General features: G+C 39.0%; 1 protein-coding gene and 1 pseudogene across 3 annotated transcripts in view; one reads left to right on the plus strand and one right to left on the minus strand.

The window, feature by feature from the left end:
- Positions 1-24,427, minus strand: part of TMEM116 (transmembrane protein 116) — an 81,722-nt gene that overhangs the window by 44,152 nt on the left and 13,143 nt on the right. For all 3 annotated transcript variants that reach the window (XM_003832453.6, XM_034934541.4, XM_063593693.1), the window contains one exon: positions 16,083-16,214. In XM_003832453.6, the coding sequence (XP_003832501.1) occupies positions 16,083-16,214 (132 nt within the window). The remainder of the gene's footprint in view (positions 1-16,082; positions 16,215-24,427) is intronic.
- LOC103784013 (solute carrier family 25 member 3-like) lies at positions 16,902-24,425 on the plus strand (annotated as a pseudogene).

Raw genomic sequence — 24,427 nt, forward strand, 5'->3', positions numbered from 1 at the left:
ATAATCAAAATACCATGTTAGGGACTTCTGGTTTCAGTTCCAATGAGCAAAGAGCTTAGAAGTCACCACTCCTATCCTTATAGCAAGAAAAAAGCCAAATAGACTTGCCTTCCAGAGAAACTACTTCATCAGAGACTTATCTGACATGGGGGAAGGACAATTAGTCAACTTCGGCTCCTCTAGCCTTCTTGTCTGATGTAAAGGGATACTTTAAAAAAAAAAACACTGAGAAAAAGTTCTGAAGGTCACAGCCCAAGAGCTCAGGCCCACAAAAATAAATGCTTAAGATTTAATTATAAGATTATAGAATGCTTCCCCTCTCCAACACCTTACCATCACGTCAAAGGGGCTTCAGTGTAATTATAACTGAGAGAGGTTCAAACCATCAACTCCATTTAAGAAGTTTTTTTGTTTTGTTTTGTTTTTGTTTTTGTTTTTGAGATGGAGTCTTGCTCTGTCACCTAGGCTGGAGTGCTGGAGTGCAGTGGTGCGATCTTGGCTCACTGCAACCTCTGCCTCCTGGGTTCAAGGGATTCTCCTGTCTCAGCCTCCTGAGTAGCTGGGATTACAGGCGCACGCCACAACGCCCAGCTAATTTTGTACTTTTAGTAGAGATAGGGTTTCACCATGTTGGTCAGGATGGTCTCGAACTCCTGACCTTGTAATCTACCCGAGAAACCCACAGACAATGGGGTAAGGGAGGGAACCCAGTAAATTGTAGGAAACTGAGGCCTCTGGCACCAAAAGCTATGGCATACATTAAATACAGCCCAGCTCCTGGTCATATAAACATAAAACCTGAGGCAGGAGAATCGCTTGAAACCGGAAGGCGGAGGTTGCAGTGAGCTGAGATTGCGCCACTGCACTCTAGCCTGGGCAACAAGAGCAAAATTGTCTTAAACAAAACAAAGCAAAACAAAACAAAACATAAAACCTTACATTAAAAATCTAATTACCTCAGTTCCTATTACCTAATACCTCACAACTTTCAACAAAAAATTACAGGGCACATAAAGGCAAGAAAAACAAACACAGTCTGACAAGACAAGCATTAGACCAGTTTCAGCTATGAATCAGATTTTGAAATTATTAGATAAGGAATCTAAAACAATAACAATTAATATGTGAAGGGCTCTGATGGAAAAAACAGACAACGTGTAAGAACAGATAGTTAATGTAAAAATGGAAACTCTTAAAAAGAATCAAAAGGAAACATTAAACGTCAAAAATACTGTAATAGACATAAAGAAAGGGCACATCAATTAACTGAATATAGCCATGAATGTAATCATCAGTAAGCTTTATAATATGTAAATAGAAACTTCCCAAAATAAAATGCAAAGAAAAAAAGAATTAGGAACAGAATGTCAAAAGGAACAGAATAACAGTGGAACAGTTATAAAAGGTGTAACATAGGTATAATGGAATTACCAGAGGGAGAAGAAAGAGCAAAAGAAACATAAGAAATATCTGAAGTAATAATGACTCAGGATTTTTCAAAATTAACGACAGACACCAAATCACATATGCAGGAAGCTTACAGAACATCAAGCAAGATAAAAACCAAAAAATCTGCACCTAGAAATATCATATTCAAACTGCAGAAAACCAAAGACAAAGAGAAAAATCTAGAAAGAAACCAGTTTTAAAACCACTTTTTTTTAGAGAAACAAGGATAAGAATTATACTGTACTTCTTGTCAAACTACATAAACAAGAAGAAAGTACAGTGAAATATTTAAACTATTGAAAGAAAGAACCACTAACCTAGAATTCTGTTTCCAGTATCCAGTAAAATTATTCTATAAAAATGAAGGAGAGACGGTTGCACATTGTTAATGTGCTAAATGCCACTGAATTGTACACTTTAAAACGGTTAGTTTTATGTTATGTGAATTTCACCCTAATAAAATAAGTGAAGGAGAAATTCAGACAAACAAAAACTATCACCAAGTAGACCTATTTTCCTAGAAAAGTTAAAGAAGTTCTTCAGAAAGAATGAAAATTGTGTATGTCAGTAAATTCGGATCTACATAAAGAAAAAAAATCAGAGAAGGAATAAATAAAGCTCAAATAAAATATTTCATTTTTCTTAGCTGATATAATAGTAATAGAAAAAATGTATTGAGTGATTATATCATAAGGGTAAGTAAAATAAACAACAGCAATATTATAAGAGACAGGAAAGAACAATTAGGAATACTCTGTTACAAGGTACCTGCACTACCCATGAAACAATATAGTATTATTTGAAAGTAAACTTAGATTAGTAAATGTGTAAGACAAACTCTTGGGGAGTAACTAAAAACTATACTTAAAAATTAAGTATAATTGATATGCTAAGAAAAGAGAGAAGACAGAATAATTTTTAAAATGCTCAAAACCAGAAAAAGAAAAAAAGAGGAAGATAAAGAACAGATACAACAAATAGGAAACAGATATTAATCCAACTATATCAATAATTGCTTTCAATATGATCTAAACAAACCCATAAAAACATAGTGACTGTTAGAGTAGATTAAAAAAAAAAAAAGGCCCAGCTGGCGCGGTGGCTCACGCCTGTAATCCCAGCACTTTGGGAGGCCGAGGCAGGCAGATCACGAGGTCAGGAGTTCGAGACCAGCCTGACCAACATGGTAAAACCCTGTCTCTACTAAAAATACAAAAAGTTAGCCAGGCATGGTGGTGCATGCCTGTAATCCCAGCTACTCAGGAGGCTGAGGCAGGAGAATCGCTTGAACCCGGGAGGTGGAGGTTGCAGTGAGCCAAGATCACAGCACTGCACTTCTGGGCGACAGAGTGAGACTTCATTTCAAAAAAAAGAAAAAAAAAAGGCCCATCTATATGTTGTCTACAAAAAACTCACTTTAATATAAAGTAACAGATAAAGAGGATGTACAGAGATATACCACGTGTTATGGACTGAATGTTTGTGTCCCTCAAAATTCATATGTTGAAATCCTAACCCCAAAGGTGAGGCATTTAGAAGGTGGGGCCTTTGGGAGGCAATTAGCTCCTAAGGGTGGAGGCTTCACAAATGAGATTAGTGCCCTTATAAAAAGACATGAGAGGGCTTGCTCTCTGTCTCTTGTCTCCACTATGTTTGGATACAACAAGAAAATAGCCATCTGCAAACCAGGAAGTGGGCTCTTACCAGACACCAGATCTGCTGATTATCTTAATCTTGGACCTTCCAGCCTCCAGAACTGTGAGAAATAAATGTCTGTTGTTTAAGTCACACATTGTATGGTTATAGCTGCCTGAACTAAGACACCATGCAGACACTAATATAGTCAACTCATCTTTGATAAAGGATCAAAAGCAATTCACTGGAAAAAGTGTAGTCTTTTCACCAAATAGTGTTAGACTTGTAGACATCCATATGCAAAAATAAGACCTTATACCTGTCACAAAACTTAACTCAAAATGGATCACAGATCTAAATGTAAAACACAAAAGTTCTATAAAATGTCTAGAAGATAACATAGGAGAAAATCTAGATGACCTTGGGTCACCTAGATCCATGATCCATGAAAGAAAAAATGGATGAGTGGAACTTCATTGGAAAATAGGTATTCAAATGAATACATGTACACATGTTCATAGAAGCACTATTTACACTAGCCAAAAGGTGAAAACAACCCTCACGTTTATGAATGGATGAATAAATTGTGTATACATATTATATATATATATATACACAATAGAATATTATTTATACAAGGGAATGAAGTACTGATATATCCTACAATGTGGATGAAACTTCAAAACATTGTGCTAAGTGAAAGAAGCCAGACACAAAATGTTACACATATCGTATGATTCCATTTATAGTAAATACCTAGAATATAGAAACAGAAGGAAAACAGAAAGCAGACTGGTGGGGGATGAAGAGTAATCTCTTAATGGGTACAGGGTTTCCTTTTAGTGTATTGAAAATGTTTTGGAACTACATAAAGCTGGTGGTTGAACAACACTGTGAATATGCTAAATGCTGCTCAATTGTTCACTTAAAAAGCTGTTACATAAATTTTGCCTCATTCAAAAAAATTTTGAAATCTGTTCTGCAGAAGACTCTGTTAAAAGAATGAAGAGACAAGCCACAGACTGGAAGAAAACATTTCCAAAATACATTGACTGAGGAACTGTATCCACAATACACAAATAACTCATAAACTCAACAATAAGAAAACAAAATATTTGGATATGTCACCAAAGAAGACAGGTAGCAAATGAGCATATAAAAAAATGTTCAACATTATATGTCATTAGAGAGCTGAAAATTACAACAAGACACCAATACATACCTACTAGAATGGCAAAAATCCAAAACACTGAAACCAAGTGCTGTTGAGGATGCCAAGCAGTAGAAACTCTCATTTATTGCTGGTGGGAATGAAAGCGGGTACAGCCACTTTGGAAGACAGTCTGGCAATTTCTTACAAAGCCAAACATAGGCTTACTATATAATCCAGCAATCATCCTCCTAGTTATTTCCTCAGTTGAACTGAAAACTTATGTCCACACAAAAACCTGCATACTAATGTTTATAGAAGCATTATTTATAATTGCCCCAAACTAGAAGCAACCAAGATGTCCTATAATGGTGAAAGAATTTTTAAAAACTGTGATAAACCCATACAACAAATAAAAAGAAATGAGCTATTAAGACACTAAAAGACCTGGAAGAACCTTAAATACATATTGCTAAGTGAAAAGAAGTCAATCTGACAAGATTATATACTGTATGATTCCAATTATATGACATTCTAAAAAGGCAAAACTATAGAAACCATAAAAATATCAATGAGTTGCCAAGGAAAGGAAGAGTGTGCGAAAGATGAATATATGAATAAAAAATTTTAGGACCGTGAAACTATTCTGGATGATACTATAATGGTGGACACATGACAGTATGAATTTATCAAAAGCCACGGAACTGCACAACACAAAGACTGAAACTTAGAGTAAACTACTGACTTTAGTGAATAATAATGTACCAATATGGGTTCATTAATTGTAATAAATGTACCACACTAAGGCAAAATGATTATAGGGGAAACTTTGGGAACTAGGGAGGGTATGGTAGGTACCAGGGAACTCTGTAGTATTTGCCCGATTTTTCTGTAAATCTAAAACTGTTCTAAAAATAAAGTCTATTTTTAAAACCAGCACGATATTTACATAGAGATAAAAAATATATCAGCCTGGCGCAGTGGCTCATGCCTGTAATCTCAGCACTTTGGAAGGCTGAGGTGGGCAGATTGCATGAGCTCAGGGGTTTGAGACCAGCCTGGGCAACATGGTGAAACCTCCTCTCCACAAAAAATACAAAAATTAACTGGGCGTGGTAGTGTGTGCCTGTAGTTCCAGCTACTCTGGAGGCTGCAGTGGTAGGATCACTTGAGCCCAGCAGGTTGAGGCTGCAGTGAGCAGTGGTTGTGCCACTGCTGGGTAACAGAGCGAGACACTGTCTCAAAAAAAAAAAAAAAAAAAAAAGAAACTTATCAAATTGTATACTTTAAATGTTTGCTATTATACCTCAATTAAGCTGTTTAAAAAATAAACAAATAGAGTAACATCACAGAAAATGATGGAGTACAGAACTCCAAAAATCTATCCTTCCACTAACGCAACAATTAAGCTGGATAAAAACCAGTCAAAACCAACTTTTTTTGAGCTCTAGAATCTAATCAAAAATTTACAAAACCCAGGGGAATGCTTAGTGAAGGAAGGCATGGTAAATTTTGGTAAGAGAGTGTTATGGCATTTTAATTTACCTGCCTTACCACCCCCAACTCCCTAATTCGATGACAACTTTGGGGACAGCAGTCTGCATTCCTGTTGCAGGTTGTTAGTGCCACAGGGATCAATATGGACCTTATTCTCAAATAATTGCAGCTACATGTTTTGGTGTGTCTGGTCCTTCCCTGCAGGATCAACATAGGGGCTTGCTTTTATTTCATCCACTTGGAATTTTCTCAGAGCAGGAGTGGCCTCAAAGACAGCATATGTCAAAAGTACTTAGAGGCAAATACATTAGCCACAGCCTTCTGGGGCAAGGGACAACAGAAAGGTCAAACAGCAGAGAGAACCAAAAGCCTGGGAAAGAGGCTGGGGAAGGAAATACATGGGGAAATAAGAACTCTGAAAGAAATCCTGTATTCAGTATTCATAATAGCCAAGATATGCAATCAACCTAAGTGTCCATCAATAGATGAATGGATAAAGAAAATATGTTATATATACATAATGGAATACTATTCAGCCTTTAAAAGGAAGAAAATCTTGTCATTTGTAACTACAGGATAAACTTGGAGTATATTATCCTAACTGAAATAAGCCAGGCACAGAAAGACAAATACTGCATAATTTCACTTATGTGTGAAATTATAAAAAGTTGAATTCATAAAAGTAGATAGTACAATGGTGATTACCAAGAACTAGGAGGTGGGGAGGAGGCATACTGGGGATACATTGGTCAAAGTATATAAAATTTCAGTTAGATAGGAGAAAAAAGTTCAGGACATCTATTGTACAACATGGTGACTACAGTTAATAATATTATATACTTGAAAATTGCCAACAGAGTAGATTTTAGATGTTCTCACCACAAAAAAAATGTTAAGTATGTGAGGTAATGGATATGTTGACTAGCATGATTTAGCCATTCCAAAATATATACATATATTAAAACATTATGTTTTACATCATAAATGCATACCTTTTTTTTTTTTGAGACGGAGTCTTGCTCTGTTGCCCAGACTGGAGTGCAGTGGTGTGATCTCGGCTCACTGAAACCTCTGCCTCCCGGGTTCAAGCAATTCTCCTGCCTCAGCCTCCTGAGTAGCTGAAACTACAGGCGCATGCCACTACGCCCAGCTAATTTTTTGTATTTTAGTAGAGACGGGGTTTTACCGTGTTGTCCAGGCTGGTTGCGGACTCCTGAGCTCAGGCAATCTGCCCTCGTTGGCCTCCCAAAGTGCTGGGATTACAGGTATGAGCCACCGTGCCTGGCCAATGCATACAATTTTTATTTGTCAATATAGAAAATCAATCAATCAATCAATCAGAAAAGTACATGCAGATACTGGGGAATCTAGAAGGCCACATGGATGTCCAGAGCAGGACACATACTCAGAAAAAAATCTACATTTGCAACTCCTATGGACATTCAGGCTTCATGCAAGTAGGAAGCAAAGGCTAAGAAAGAGGTGTAAATGACATAGCTAAGCACTGAAACAATGCTCCAATACAGAACCAATCTGCAAAGACCATGAAAGGTTTTTCTTTGTTTGTTTTTGTATGAGGAATCTAAGGAAATTTCTGGCCAATCACAAGCTCACCACTAAGGTAATGGAAAGATACTTCAGTGACTACATTAGGCAAAGAATACAGTCTTTAAAAATAATAGTTTAGGCTGGGCACAGTGACTCATGCCTGTAATCCCACTTTGGGATTACACTTTGGGAGGCTGAGGTGGGAAGACCACTTGAGCACAGGAGTTCAAGACTAGCCTGGGCAACATAGCGAGACCTTGTCTATCTCTCTAAAAAAAAAAATTAGCTGGGGCCAGGCACGGTGGCTCATGCCTGTAATCCCAGCACTGAGAGGCTAAGGCAGGCAGATCACCTGGGGTCAGGAGTCTGAGACCAGCCTGACCAATATGGTGAAACCCCATCTCTACTAAAAATACAAAAATTAGCTGGGCATGGTGGCGTATGCCTGTAATCCCAGCCACTTGGGAGGCTGAGGCAGGAGAATCGCTTGAGCCTGGGAGGCGGAGGTTGCAGTGAGCTGAGATCATGCCACTGCACTCCAGCCTGGGCAACAGAGCAAGACTCTATCTAAAAAAAAAAACACAAAAAAATTAGCTGGGCATGGTGGCATGCACTACGTGGGGGTCTGAGGTGGGAGGATTGCTTGAGCCCAGGATGTCGAAGCTGCAATGAGCTGTGACTGAACCACTGCACTCCAGCCTGGGAGACAGAGCAAGACCCTGTCTCAAACAATAATAATAGTAATAATAATAATAGTTTAGAAATAGAAAATTGGAACAGACCTATAACTAGTAAGGAGATTTAATCAGTAATCAAAAAATTTCCCCAAACACAAAGCCTAGAACCAAATGGCTTTACTGGTAAATTCTATCAAACACTTAGAGAATAACTACCACCAAAACCTGTCAAGTTATTCCAAAAAGTCGAATAGGATGCAATGCTTCCCAACTCATTCTATGAGGCCAGCAAAACCCTGATACCAAAGCCAGACAATGACACTACAAGAAAAGAACAGACCAATATCCCTGATGAATACTGTTGCAAAAATCCTCAACAAAATAGTAGCAAACAAAATTCAACCGCACATTAAAATGATTATACACCATGATGAAATAGGAGCTGTTCCTGGAATGCAACGATGGTTCAACATACAAAAATCAATTAATATTATCACATTAATAGAATTAAGGAAAAAACTATATGACTATTTCAATTAATGCAGAAAAGCATTTGACAAAATTCAATACCTTTTCATGATTAAAAAAAAGCCCACCCAAAAAAACTCCCAAACTAGGAACAGAAGAAAACTATCTCAGCAAAATAAAGGCCAGTACATATACACACTGGAGTACTATTCAGCCATAAAAAAAATGAGATCTGTCATTTGCAACAACATAGATGGAACTGGAGATCATTATATTAAGTGAAAGAAGCCAGGCACAGAAAGGCAACCATCGTATATTTGCAGTTATTTGTGGAATCTAAAAATCAAAACAATTGAACTCATGGACATAAAGAGTAGGAGGATGGTACCAGAAGCTGGGAGAGGTGGTGGAAAAGTAGGAAGGAGGTGGAGATGGTCAATGGGTACAAAAAATATATATAGTTAGAAAGAATAAATAAGACCTACTATTTGATAGCACAAGGTGACTATAGTCAACAATAACTTAATTGTACATTTTAAAAGAACTAAAACAGTATAACTATTGCTTATAACACAAAGGAAAAAGGGTGACTATAGTGAACAATAACTTAATTGTACATTTTAAAAGAATTAAAACAGTATAACTGTATTGCTTATAGCACAAAGGAAAAATGGTTGAAGGGATGGATAATCCCATTCTCCATGATGTGATTATTTTACATTGCATGCCTGTATCAAAACATTTCATGTACCCCCATAAATATATATACCTACTATGTACCCACAAAATTAAAAAAAAATTTTTTAATGTTACCAATTTATAGTCTTCCTCCACCAAAGGTATATAACAATTCCCATTTTATTATACATTTACCAATATTAAATCATTTCATAAACGAAAAAGCAAAAACAAAATCAAAAAACATAATAAAGTCCATATATGAAAAGCCCAGAGATAACATCATACTCAATGATGAAAGACAAAGCTTTTCTTCTAAGTTCAGAACAAGGTGAGGATGCCTGCTTTTACCACTTCTATTCAACATAGTTTTGGAAGTCCTAGCTAGAGCAATTAAGCAAGAAGAAATAAAAGATAATGAAATCGAAAAGGAAGATATAAAATCATTTTTGTTTGCAGATAACACGATCTTATATGTAGAAAACTCTAAAGATTACACACACACACACACACACACGCAACTGTTCAAACAAATAATAGAATTCAGCCAAGTAGCCAGATACAAAATCAACATGCAAAAATCAGCTGCACTTCTATGTATTAACAATGAACAATCCAAAAAAGAAATTATGAAAATAATTCCATTTACAATATCATTAAACACAATAAAATACTTAGGAATAAACTTAACCAAGGACGGAAAAGACTTGTATACTAAAAAGTATAAAACATTGCTAAAAGAAATTAGAGAAGACACAAATAAATGGAAAGATACCCATGTTCATGGATTGGAAGACTTACTATTATAGTTTTTTGTTTTTTTGAGACAAGGTCTCGCTCTGTCACCCAGGCTGGTGTCGTGGCGGAATCATGGCTCACGGCAGCCTCAACCTCCTGGGCTCAAGCAATTCTCCCATCCCAGCCTCCAGAGCCTCCAGAGTAGCTGGAATTATAGGCGCACACCACCACACCCAGCTAATTTTTGTATTTTTTGTAGAGACGAGGTTTCGCCATGTTGCCCAGGCTGGTCTCAAACTCCTGGGCTCATGCGATCTGCCTGCTTCAGCTTCCCAAAGCGCTGGGATTGTAGGCATGAGCCACCACACCTGGCTGAAACACTTACTGTTGTTAAGATGTTCAATACTACCCTAAGTGACCTACAGATTCAATGCAATCCCTATCAAAATCCCAACAACTTTTTTTTTTTGCAGAAATAAAATATACCATACTAAAATTCATATGGAATCTCAAGGGACCCTGAATAGCTAAAACAATCTTGAAAAAGAAGAGGTCAGGCATGATGGCTCACGCCTGTATTCCCAGCACTTTGGGAGGTTGAGGTAGGAGGATCACTTGAGCCCAGAGGTTTGAGACCAGCCTGAGCAACACGGCAAGATCCTCTCTCTACAAAAAAAAATTTAAAAATTAGCCAGCTGTGGTGATGTGCACCTGTGGTCCTAGCTACTCAGAAGGCTGAGACAGGAGTATTACTTAAGCCCAGAAGGTTGAGGCTGCAGTGAGCCATGATCATGCCACTGCACTTCAGACTGGGCGACAGAGCAAGACCCTGTCTCAAAAAGAAAAAAGAATAAAAAGTTGGAAGACTCACACTTTCCAGTTTCATATAGACTGAATGGATCAGAATTAAAAGCCCAGAAATAAATCCTACATATATAATCAAATGATTTTTACAAGGGTGCCAAGATCATTTAATGGGGAAAGGACATTCTTTTCAACAAATGGGGCCAGGCATGGTGGCTCACGCCTATAATCCCAGCACTATGGAAGTCTAAGGCGGGAGGACTGCTTGAGCCCAGGAGTTCAAGACTAGTGTGAGCAACATAGGAGACCCCATCTCTACCAAAAATACAAAAATTATCCAGGTGTGGTGGCATGCACCTGTAGTCCCAACTACTTGGGAGGCTGAGGTGGGAGGATTAATTGAGCCCAGAAGGTCGAGGCTACAGTGAGCCATGATCATGTCACTGCACTCCAGCCTGGGTAACAGAGCAAGACTCTGTCTCAAATAAATAAATAAATGGTACCAGGAAAACTGAACATCCACAAGCACAAGAATGAAGTTGGACCCTTACTTTACACCACATATGAAAATCTACAAATAGATCAAAGACTTAAATGTAAGACTAAAACTATAAAACTCTTAAAAGAAAATATAGTGTAAAAGCTTCATAATGTTGGATTTGAAAATGATTTCTTGGGTAAGACATCAAAAACACAAGCAACAAAAGAAAAAATGAATTGTAACAAAATTTATAGAACTTATGTGCATCAGAGGACACAATTAACAGAATAAAAAGGCAGCCTACAGAATGGGAGACAATATTTGCACATTGTATGTCTGACAGGGGGTTAAATATAAAGAACTCTTACAGCTCAGTAACAAAAAAGCAAGCAATCTGATTAAAAAATGGGGAAGGGGCTGGGCATGGCGGCTCACACCTGTAATCCCAGCACTTTGGTAGGCTGAGGCAGGCGGATTGCTTGAAGTCAGGAGTTCAAGACCAGCCTGGCCAACATGGTGAAACCTCATCTCTACTAAAACTACAAAAATTAGCCAGGTATGGTGGCGCACACCTGTAATCCCAAATACTCAGGAGTCTGAGGCAGGAGAATCACTAGAACCCGGGAGGTGGAGGTTGCAGTGAGCCGAGATAGCACCACTGCACTCCAGCCTGGGTGAGAAAGTGAGACTTTGTGCCCCCTCAAAAAAAAAAGGGGGGGAAAGGACTTGAAGAGACATTTCTTCAGAAGATATATAAATGGCCAATAAGCACATGAAAAGCTGCCCAACATTACTAATGATTAGAGAAATGTAAATCAAAAGCACAATGAGATACCACTTTATACCCATTAGGATGGCTATTACTTAAAAAACAAAAAAACAGCAACAAATGTTGGCATGAATGTGGAAACCAGGGCACTGTGCACTGTGCACTGCTGTTATGGAAAACATGGTGTTTCCTCAAAAAATCAAACACAGAATTTCCATCTGATCCAGTAATTCTACTCCTGAGTATATGTACAAAAGAACTGAAAGTAGGGGATCAAACGTATTTGTACATCAATGTTAATAGTAGCGTTATTCACAACATCTAAAAGGTGGAAGCAACCCAAGTGTCCATTGACAGATAAATGGATAAACCAAATGTGGTCTATCCATACAATACAATGGAATATTACTCAGCCTTAAAAACGAAGGAAATTCTGACACATGCTACAACAAGATAAACCTTAAAGACATGCTAAGTGAAATAAGCCGGACACAAAAGGACAAATATTATATGATTCCGCTGATACGAGGTACCTAGAGTAGTTGAATTCATAGAGACAGAAAGTAGAACAGTGGTTACCAGGAGCTGGTACTAGGGAGAAATGGGCAGTTATTGTTTAATGGTACACAGCTTGAGATGATGAAAAAGTTCTGGAGATGGACTGTGGTTATAGTTGTATAACAAGGTGAATGTTTAATATCACTGAAGTGTATACTTAAAAGAAGTAAGATTGTAAATTTTATGTTACATTTTTATCATACTTAAAAATTTTTTAATAGTAAATTTTACGTTATGTATAGTTTACCACAATCTTAAAAAACAAAACAAACAAGGCTGGGCACGGTGGCTCACACCTGAAATCCCAGCACTTTGGGAGGGTGAGGCGGGTGGATCACGAGGTCAGGAGATTGAGACTATCCTGGCTAACATGGTGAAACCCCATCTCCAGTAAAATACAAAAAAAAAAAAAAATTAGCCGGGCATAGTGGCGCATGCCTGTAGTCCCAGCTACTCAGGAGGCTGAGGCAGGGGAATCGCTTGAACCTGGGAGGCAGAGGTTGCAGCGAGCCGAGACTGTGCCACTGCACTCCAGCCTGGTGACAGAGTGAGACTCCATCTCAAAAAACGAACAGGCCGGGCGCGGTGGCTCACGCCTGAAATCCCAGCACTTTGGGAGGCCGAGGTGGGTGGATCACAGGGTCAGGAGTTCAAGACCAGCCTGGCCAACATAGTGAAACCCCGTCTCTACTAAAAAATACAAAAAATAAGCCAGGTGTGGTGGCGGGCGCCTGTAATCCCAGCTACTCGGGAGGCTGAGGCAGGAGAATCACTTGAACCTGGGAGGTGGAGGTTGCAGTGAGCCAAGATTATGCCATTGCACTCCAGCCTGGGCAATAGTGTGAGACTCTGTCTCAAAAACAAAAACAAAACAAAAACAAAAACAAAAACAAAAAACAAACTAGTGTGTTTAAGCCCTCTCCAGCTCATCCCTGATTACAAGTAAGAATCCTAGGAAAAATATAAAAAACAACCACTTGAAGACTCTGAAAAGTAAACAAAAACTGGTAGATTGTGGAAAGAAGTCAAACTTGGAGAAGTAAAGCAAACAGAAGAAGTGAGTTTCCCAAACTTTTTCCTCTCTTTTCTCTTAGTTTTGCTCAAGCATGTACCTCAGTCATGATGCTGCTCAATGAAGGCACCTACTCTAATAGAAATCTATTTTAGGCAACAGAGATCAGAAAAGGGCCCCCTTTAGGCAGGAAAGTATGGAGGGAATTCTAGAAGAAAGGCAGCCAGGAAAAGGGATGCTTTAATTCTGTGTATTAATCCAAACAAGTCTCAGCCTAACCTGTCTACTATGCGTGTGCATGACAGTCTCAAACCAGCGTAGCCAAGGCTTATAGAACTAAATTGAGATTTGAACCATTGTCCACAGATGATGAGACCAAATTTACATTCTAAACCTAATCAGGGTGCCTGCTAGATAAAATATTAACAATCTCTAGAGAGTTACAAAAGGACCCAGAGTCTATGCAACATAGTATTCATGACATCTAAGTTGCAATCCTAAATTACCTGACATACAAAGAACAGGAAAATGTGACCCATTCTCATGGGAAAAGATAATCAACAGACACCAGCCTAGAAATGAGCCAGACATTGGAAATATCCAACAAAGATTTTTAAAAGCAGCTATTATACTACATAGCTCAAAGAGGTAAAGGAAAACATATCTGAAATGATTTGGAGGGTGATGGAAACAGGAATGCTTGTTATCTTGATTGTAGTGATGATTTCACAGGGGAATACATATGTAAAAACTGATCAAGCTGTACACCATAAATATGTATAGTTTACTATAGATACAGCTCAATAAAGTTGTAAAAAAATAAAGTAACAGGCCGGGTGCAGTGGTTCACGCCTGTAATCCCAGCACTTTGGGAGGCCAAGACGGGCAGATCACGAGGTCAGGAGATCGAGACCATCCTGGTTAACATGGTGAAACCCCGTCTCTACTAAAAATACAAAAAATTAGCCAGGCGTGGTGGCAGGCGCCTGTAGTCCCAGCTACTTGAGAGGCTGAGGCAGGAGAACGGTGTGAACCCGGGAGGTGGAGCTTGCAGTGAGCCGAGATCATGCCACTGCACTCCAGCATCGGCGACAGAGCGAGACTCCGCCTCAAAAAAAAAAAAAAAGTAACATTAACCACATCTGTACCAAGCACAAAGTAAATATTATTAATGAACATTTTACAGATTAGGAGATTGAAGTTCAGAAAGATTAGGTACTGGCGAAACATTACAAAGTTAATCAGGTCCAGGATTCTAATACAGACTTTTCTGATCAAAGACTATAATTACCTGAATAAACAATACAGCCTTAATTCTATTTAATTCATGAGGTTATTAGCAGGACTGAGCAAAGTATGACTCTAAAACATTTTAAACTCATATGAGATCGGTAACATTAGTGCACAGATTTTATACCACCAATTACATATTATTAATTTCTTACTAAATTGAAAGAAATTTCCCCTCTAGTAACAAATTCCAAAGGAAATATCTAGCAGTGAGCATAGGCTGCATTTAAACCTTTACTTTTTTCACACTGCGTGTCTCAGAAATATAGAAGCAGTATTACATACTGATGGCACTATGTGGATTAATCCATTGGTAAAATTCATAAAAGATATACAATCCATATATGATTATCTGTAGTATTTTCAAAATCCAGTGTTTATTTCACTCCTGTAACACAAAACCATCCAATCATTTCAAATGATGTTATAGAAAAGTATTTAATTACCTGGAAATACGGTCACAATATGATAAATAATAAAAACAGGTTATAAAAAGTATTCATTGGCTGGGCACGGTGGCTCACACCTGTAATCCCAGCACTTTGGGAGGCTGAGACTGGCAGATCATGAGGTCAAGAGATCGAGACCATCCTGGCCAACATGGTGAAACCCCGTCTCTACTAAAAGTACAAAAATTAGCTGGGCCTGGTGGCACGCGCCTGTAGTCCCAGCTACTCAGGAGGCTGAGGCAGGAGAATTGCTTGAACCTAGGAGGCGGAGGTTGCAGTAAGCCAAGATCGCGCCACTGCACTCCAGTCTGGCGAGAGAGCGAGACTCTGTCTCAAAAACAAAAAAACAAAAAAACAATGGCTGGGTGCGGTGGCTCATGCCTGTAATCCTAGCACTTTGAGAGGCCGAGGCGGGTGGATCATGAGGTCAGGAGATCGAGGCCATCCTGGCTAACACGGTGAAACCCCATCTCTACTAAAAATACAAAAAAAATTAGTCGGGCGCGGTGGTGGGCGCCTGTAGTCCCAGCTACTCGGGAGGCTGAGGCAGGAGAATGGCATGAACCTGGGAGGCAGAGCTTGCAGTGAGCCGAGATCGCACCACTGTACTCCAGCCTGGTGACAGACCAAGTCTCTGTCTCAGAAAAAAAAAAAAAAAAAAAAAATTAAAGAGTAAAGATAACATTATTTTTTTGCTTCTCTGAATTTTCAAAATATTCTATAATAGTGTTTTTAATATGAAAAAAGATAAAAGCTATTGTTTCAAAATGTAACAACAAACAAATAGGTCTCCACTTCCCAAGGTGAATCATCTTTGTTTCTATCTAGATCTGAGTGTGCCTTTCTTGCAAGGTGCAGTGACAGTCTTGTAGCACTCACCTGTCCAACTGCTTGTAGGTTATAGCAGATGATGTCCTTATTTGCTACTGAAGCTCCATAGAGAAGTGTCTCCGTGAGCCAGCAAAGTCCCAGGAGCAGGTCACAGAAGCTCAGATAAAAAAGTGGTCTTATCTGTCAAAGTAATAAAATCCTCATTTCATATGTGATGTAGCTAGGAGAATGTTAACAATGTAACAGTTCTTACATTTTATGTTTCTAGTAGGAAACTGACATCATTTTTCTGGGGCCTCTGCCATTGGTTGATTGCGGGGAAAGTAAGGGAAGACTACAGATAGGAAGGAATCTATAACCACTATAACCACAGTTATCCCAACTGTTCTGGAATCAGAGTACTCATGGATAGATTAGTACTGAACCTTCTTACTCACAGGGACACTCCTTTCTTAGGTATAGGGTTAAAAAAAGAGTGGAAAGATGAGAAATTTTGTGGTGGAGATGTACCACAAGGAGACAATTGAGAGTGCTTTAGTGGCACAGGCAACATCTTCTACTTTTTTTTTTTTTTTTTGAGACAGAGTTTCGCTCTGTCGCCCAGGCTAGAGTGCAGTGGCACGATCTCGGCTCACTGCAAGCTCTGCCTCCCGGGTTCACACCATTCTCCTGCCTCAGCCTCTCAAGTAGCTGGGACTACAGGCGCCCAGCACCACGCCTGGCTAATTTTTTGTATTTTTAGTAGAGATGGGGTTTCACCATGTTAGCCAGGATGGTCTCGATCTCCTGACCTTGTGATCCACCCGCCTCGGCCTCCCAAAGTGCTGGGATTACAGACATGAGCCAAACATCTTCTAAATATAAGAAATGAGGTATTCTGCTAAGTGTTTAGGGATGTGGCTGAGGACTTAAAGAAAATGAAAACATGTTTACAGTAATAAAAAGTCAGGGTAAAAAGTCAGTAATACTGAAAAATGTCAGAATGAACTGTATGTGTTGCCTTTCAGTTTCTGACCACACTGGTGAAATTTGTCTCTTCTTATTCTTCTCCTTTTGGCATCCCCATTCCCACTTATCTAAAAATAGTTTTGGTCCTATGGAGAAAATTATAAACCATTTATTGAGGGACTCCTAAAGATTAAATGCAATCTCAATGAAATCTCAACCTATTTTCCTGTGGAACTTGACAAGCTGACTCTGAATCTGACGTAGAAGTACAAAATATCACCCTGTGAGCCACAATCCAAGGGAGTAACGGTGGGGTGTTTGCCATCTTAGGGAGAAGCTCTCATCCATGGCACACCTGGCATGGGTGAACTCCTTCAATGTGCCACACCTGCAGCTGGTGGACGATGGCCTCACGGACCTCCACAGCAGTCCCACAAGACCCGCAAGGCCCCCCCACTGCTCTCTTAACCTGGCAGCTGCTGCCTTATAAAAGTACAGTTGTGAATTTGACTCCACGAAGTATTATGCACTGTGTGGCTCTCGTGGGGTCTCAGGTTGTGGTCTGACACACACTGCGGTCATTCCCCTGGGTTTAGTGAAATGCTGTATGCAGGTGGACCCCCAAAAGTAGAAGGGCATATTTAATGGATTCTCAGTTACACTTAAGGAGGATGGTGTTCATTGTTTGGCTAAAGGACAGGCTCTGACTTTCATTGGCCACTCCATGCAGGTGTTCTGCAAGTTTGGCTTTTATGAAGTCTTTAAAGTCTTGTATAGCAACATACTCCCAGAGCATGTTATCTCTGGTGCACATCACCGTATTTGGCTGCCTCTGCCAGTGCTGAATTCTTTGCTGTAATTGCCCTATGGAAGCTGCTAAGGTTCAAATTCAAACCCAACCAGGTTAGACCAAGACTTTGAGGGATGCAGCTCCCAAGATGTATAAGGAAGAAGGCCTAAAAACATTCTACAAAGGGGTTGCTCCTCTCTGGATGAGACAGATAGCATATGCCATGATGAAGTTTGCCTGCTTTTAAGGTACTGTTGAAGCATTGTACAAATTCGTGGTTCGGAAGCCCTGTGGTGAATGTTCAAAGACAGAGGAGCTGGTTGTAACATTTGTAGCAGGTTACATACCTGGAGTGTTTTGTGCAATTGTTTCTCACCCTGATGATTCTGTGGTATCTGTGTTGAATAAAGAAAAAGGTAGCAGTGCTTCTCAAGTCCTCCAGAGACTTGGATTTAAAGGTGTATGGAAGGGAATGTTTGTCTGTATCATTATGACTGGTACTCTGACTGCACTACAGTAGTTTATCTACGATTCTGTGAAGGTCTACTTCAGCCTCCCTTGCCCTCCCCCAAGATGCCAGAATCTCTGAAGAAGCAGCTTGGGTTAACTCAGCGACAGATCAAAGCAAATGTGGACTGAAACTGCTTGTTGATCAGTGTTGAAGAACGTACAAAAGGAACTTTCATATATTTGACAGTGTAGGAAATTGTCTATTCCTGATATAATTACTAGAGTACTTTCGCTTAAGTCAAGAGTTTCAAATTTACTATCGAAATAAACCCAACTCTTCAGGAAAAAAAGAAAGAAATATAAAATATTAAGATAACCAAGACACTCTTGAAAAAAAAAGAAGAACTTGCCCCACCTCGTCTTAAGACGAGGGATCTGGCCAGCAGCCCGCAATGCAACGGGGCTCTTTCTTTGTTCCCAGGCGGATCGGCAGGTCGAGAAATAAAAGACACACACAAAATAGTGAAAGCTGGGTCCAGGGTGTCACCACCTTCTGGTCCTGTGATGCCGCCAATGCACTGGATATACCAGCATTTATTATTAAGTTTAGTGAGGGCGGGGGTAGGTTAGTGAGGGATTTAGGGGGTCATTTGATTATGAGGTGAGATGATCACATGGGGATGAAGTAATTCTTTAACGTAACATCGGTATGCATAAGTACAGTATACAGAGATAAGAATTTACAATATAGTGTGTGTGTCAGCAATTTCTAACAGAGCCTTAAAACAGAAACACAGTCTATCCATAACCTATGTTTAGTAAGATACTAATCAGCAGTAATATTTGCAGCAAAAGCTGGTTGCAAACAATCAACAGAAACAGGACGTGAAACAACCGGTTAGACCACAAATTCTCAGAAGGGAGTATGCCTTAACCCTAAAGAGACCCAGAAAAGCCGTGGCAAGATAAGGGCGTTTATAACCCTATCTTACCCATATGAACAGGCGCCCCTCATGTGTCTATTTATAGGCTCTCCACAAGGGTTGCATTCCATTCCCAGAGCTATGAACATCTGCTTTTCTGGGATAGTAATCTTGGTGATGTGAAACCTCCCTGACTGCACGTCCGTTTATAGGCTCTCTGCAGGGAGAAGCACATCACGCACTGTTGGCTCATTCTGGCAGCCCAACCTTGCATTGTCTTTACAAAATCCTGCATGCAATTTTGTATTTACAATAATCAGGAGCATTTCATCTTTTATTCCATAGCAATAGTTTCAGGAGGTCTCCCTACAAAAACTAACATAGACCTAGAGTGAAGATACTGTGGTACTAGTACAGGGATGGACAAATAGGTGAATAAAATGAAAATAGCCCAAATTAAACCCAGCAATATATATATAGATCTCTGATGTATGACATAAGTGGCTTTTTCAATCAGTGGAAAAGAGACAGTCTTTTCAAAATATGAAGCTAGAACAATTGGGTATCCATACAGGAAAAAAAAATGAAATTAGGCCCCTACTTTGTATCTCACACTACACTCAAAAAATCAGTTCTAGGACGGGCATGGTGGCTCACGTCTGTAATCTCTGCACTTTGGGAGGTGGGCAGATCACCTGAGGTCAGGAGCTCAAAACCAGCCTGGCCAACATGGTGAAACCCCATCTCTACTAAAAATACAAAAATTAGCTGGGCATGGTGGCGGGCGCCTGTAATTCCAGCTACTCAGGAGGCTGAGGCAGGAGAATCATTTGAACCCAGGAGGCGGAGGTTGCAGTGAGCCGAGATCACGCCACTGCACTCCAGCCTGAGCGACAGAGTGAGACTCCATCTAATCAGTTCTAGGCCAGGCTCAGTGACTATATGACTATAATCCTAACATTTTGGGAGGCCGAGGCAGGAGGACTGCTTAAGCCCAGGAGTTCAAGACCAGACTGGGAAACATGGTGAGACTCCATCTCTACAAATAAAATAAAAAATAAAAAAATTAGCTGGGCATGGTGACACACACTTGTGGTCTCAGCTACTTGGGAGTCTGAGGCAGGAGGATCACTTGAGCCCAGGAGGTCAAGGCTGCAGTGAGCCGTGATTGCATCACTGCACTTCAGCCAGGGAAACAGAACAAGACCCTGTCTCAAAAAAAAAAAAAAAAAAAAAAAATCTATTCCAAGTAGTTTAAAGACCTAAATGTGAAAGGGCAAAAACTGTAAACCTTTTTTTTACATTCTATAGGAGAATGTCTTCAATTTTTGTTTAGGGAAAATTGTCCTAAACAAAACACAAAAAGTTCTAAAAGAAATAATGAAAAAAATCAACCACATTAAAATGAAAAATTGAGTCTGTGTCAAGACACCATAAAGAAAGTAAAAAGACATACCACAAAATAGAAGATATTTGTAACACATATAACTGACAAACTGTGTTTTAAAAAAATTAAGTAGTAAGAAAAACTCAACAGAAAAACAGGCAAAAATATTTAACAAAAGAGGAAATCCAAATGGCCATAAACATATGCAAATATGCCCTACTTTATTAGTAATAAAGGAAATGAAAAATTAAAACCACAATAAGAAAATAATTACACACCCATGGCAAAAATTTTAAGTCTGATAACAGCAAGTATTAACGGGAACAAAAAGCAACAGGACCCTTTATACACTGCTGGCACAACCAGTTGGAAAAGAGTTTGACATTAATTTAGGGGCAGTGGAAATCCTATGACAATTCTGATATTGGGCAAATATACTAGATAAGCTTATGCATTTGCGCACCAGAAAACATGTACAAGAATGCTTATAGCAGCATAATGTACAAGAATGCTTATACAATAATGCTTATGTACAAGAAAACATGTACAAGAATGCTTATAGCAGCATAAGCAGGTAAATAAATTTTAGTATATTCATACTACAGAATACCAGACATCAATGAAAATGAAATGAACTCATGCTCTATACAACGTGGATACATCTCACAAATAATATTGAGGGATAAAAGCAATTCATAAAACAATATGTACAAAAATACATATAGCATTATTCCAATTATATCAAGTTCAAAAACAAGCAAAACCAAATTGTTTAAACATACATACATTTCTGGTAAACCGTACATAAGAGTAAAAAAATGCTTATCACAAAAATCTGGATACTGATTATCTCTAGAGGTGAGAGGGAGAGCTGTGATTGGGAAGAACCTCAATAGGTATATGTCTGGAGGTACAGGTAATGTTCCATTTCTTGTCACTAGTGTTTGTTTATAATCATTCTTTAAACAGTACATACATGTTTCATGCATTCTAGTTCATGTCTGATATATCTCACAATAAAAAAATACATTTACAAATTTTAAAGTCCTGGCCAAGCATTGTGGCTCAAGTCTGTAATCCCAGCACTTTGTGAGGCTGAGGCGGGAAGACTGAATGAAGCCAGGAGTTCCAGGCCAGCCTTGGCAACATAACGAGACCCCTGTCTCTACAAAATTAAAAATTAAAAAAAATAGCTGGCTATAGTGGCGTGCACCTGTAGTCCCAGCTATTCAGGAAGCTGAGGTGGCAGGATTGCTTGGGCCTAGCAGTTTGAGGCTACAGTAGGCTATGATCCTGTACTATGGCCTGAGTGGCACAGCAAAATACTGTTATCTAAAAAAAAAAAAAAAAAAAAAAAAACAGAACAGATATTACCTAATATGAGAACTAATCTCCCCACATGTACAAAACAGAATTTTTCTCATCTCTTTCTCCCAAGCCCACCTATACAAGAGGATTTTTCTCATATATTTCTCCCAAACCAGAAAAAGAGGTAAGATGCTAATTAATATCTTGTTAATAGGGTTAGATGGTCAAGTTGCCTTGGCTAACAGAAACATAAAAAAGTGAAATAATATGTAATAAAACATTTAAAAGTATAAAGTATTTAATAAATATCAGCTATTATGTTAATCACATATGGCCTTTTCTCTGGGTAAGCTTGCTAAAATTCCAGCTGGATGGCACAGTCATAGATTCTACTGGCTTATGACCTATCATAAGTTTATAACTGTTAAGAGATTTAAAAATGTGAAATGGTGAAGTCAAGAAATATATAAAGACAAATCTCTAAATTTAAAATGTTTTATTTGGGAAGCAAGAATTGCATTTCAGGGCATACACACAGACTGTGTGGTCTTGGACATGTCTGAAGAACAAAGAGATGACTAGGAGTTTTATTAGAAAGGGAAATAGTACATGTTGTTTTGAAAGCAAGCTCACTGGCACCAAAGAAAGTTTTGGGAGTCGGCAAACTCTGATTAGTGAGTGACCGTGGTATGTAAAACTAGTCCTAAGAGTCAGGGCAAGTCATTTTGGCAACTACAAGATCAAACTGGTCTCAGGGTTACATTGGACTATTTTAGTAGCTGGGCTTGTGAAAATATTAATTATTGGAGCAGGTGCTATGTGCTCTGAGAGCTTGTTCCCCTTGGCTTCTCGACTCCAATTTAGTTGGGTATGACAAGAATGATCCAATATGTATAATCAACTTTCACATAAATAATCCCTGGAGAAGAAAAGCAGCCATGCAGCTTTTGTGAGCAATAACATTCTGATCATTAATTCAAGAAATAGCCCTATGAGGCTGGGCGCAGTGGCTCATGCCTGTAATCCCCAGCACTTTGGGAGGCCGAGGCGAGCAGATCACCTGAGGTCAGGAGTTTGAGACCAGCCTGACCAATATGGTGAAACCCTGTCTCTACTAAAAATACAAAAAAATTAGCCAGGCATGGTGGCATATGCCTGTAGTCCCAGCTACTTGGGAGGCTGAGGCAGGAGAATCACTTGAATCCAGGAGATGGAGGTTGCAGTGAGCTGAGATCACACCACTGCACTCCAGCCTGAATGACAAAGCGAGACTCTCAGGAAAGGCAAAGGGGGAAAGGGGGAAAGGAAAGGAAAGGACCCTATGTATAGGGAGATGTTAAAACATATCAGAAGTCTTTGGCAGGGCAAAGGAGGACAAAACGAGGTGAGGTTTGCTTGCACTCAATTCTAATAACAGGAGATAAAGTTCAATCAATTATACAACAAAAATTAACTGAGTACCTATTATTGAAATCAAGAAAGATTCTACCCCTCCTATGTATAACAAGGCATTATTTTGAAGGAAATACAAAGAAATGTATAATATAGGTCATGCTCTTAAGAAAAATACAACCAGCCTAGTGCCTGGTAATAAAGAAAACCCAAAAAAGCATAAGATATGATCCTAAACATGAAAGCAAAAACTCTTAAAAAAAAAAAAAAACCACATATATATACATTTGTATTTGTCCTTTTTTTTTACTTAGAAATTCAACTTTATTTACAAATGTTCTTCTATTTACAAAGAGGCCATTCTAGCTCTTTAAAAATATTGTAACTTGGCCGGGCGCGGTGCCTCACGCCTGTAATCCCAGCACTTTGGGAGGCCAAGGCGGGTGGATCACGAGGTCAGGAGTTCAACACCAGCTTGACCAACATGGTGAAACCCCATTTCTACTAAAAATACAAAAATTAGCTGGGCATGCTGGCGCATGCCTGTAATCCCAGCTACTCGGGAGGCTGAGCCAGAATTGCTTGAACCGAGACCCTGGTGACAGAGGTTGCAGTGAGCTGAGACTGCACCACTGCACTCCAGCTTGGGCTACAGAGCGAGACTCCATCTCAAAAATAAAATAAAATAAATTATATATACATATATATATACACATGTATATAGTAACTAATAATTTTCACAAAAACCATTTACATTGTTTCAAACTTTCTGCTTAAAACTGTATTATGAGATGAGCAAACAATCCCACAAGATAATTTGAGACATAAAAAAATAAATAAAAGACAACCTAACCAGCATGAATGTCCTATTGACAAACACAATGAAGAATTAAGAATCACAACCCACAGTGTGCCACTTCACCAAGAAATGGAACTGTAAAGATTTTGGGGGAGGTAAATGCTTCACAACAGTCTTCTTGTGTAGTATAGTTTAATTGTGACTGTTTAGGACTGCTCTTGCAGGCTAATATTTATGCTGCTTTTTTTTTGTTTAAAGTCATCACTGTAGAAAGGGTAGACTTTTGTAGATTTTTCTAACAATGAAAATATGTAGACACTGGTCTGGTCTCATCATTTAGTCCAATTAATAAAATAATAAATGCATTAAAAAAGTAAAACAAAATCATCATGTGAC

The sequence above is a fragment of the Pan paniscus genome, chromosome 10 (assembly GCF_029289425.2).
Source record: "Pan paniscus chromosome 10, NHGRI_mPanPan1-v2.0_pri, whole genome shotgun sequence".
In the NCBI taxonomy this organism is placed as follows: domain Eukaryota; kingdom Metazoa; phylum Chordata; class Mammalia; order Primates; family Hominidae; genus Pan; species Pan paniscus.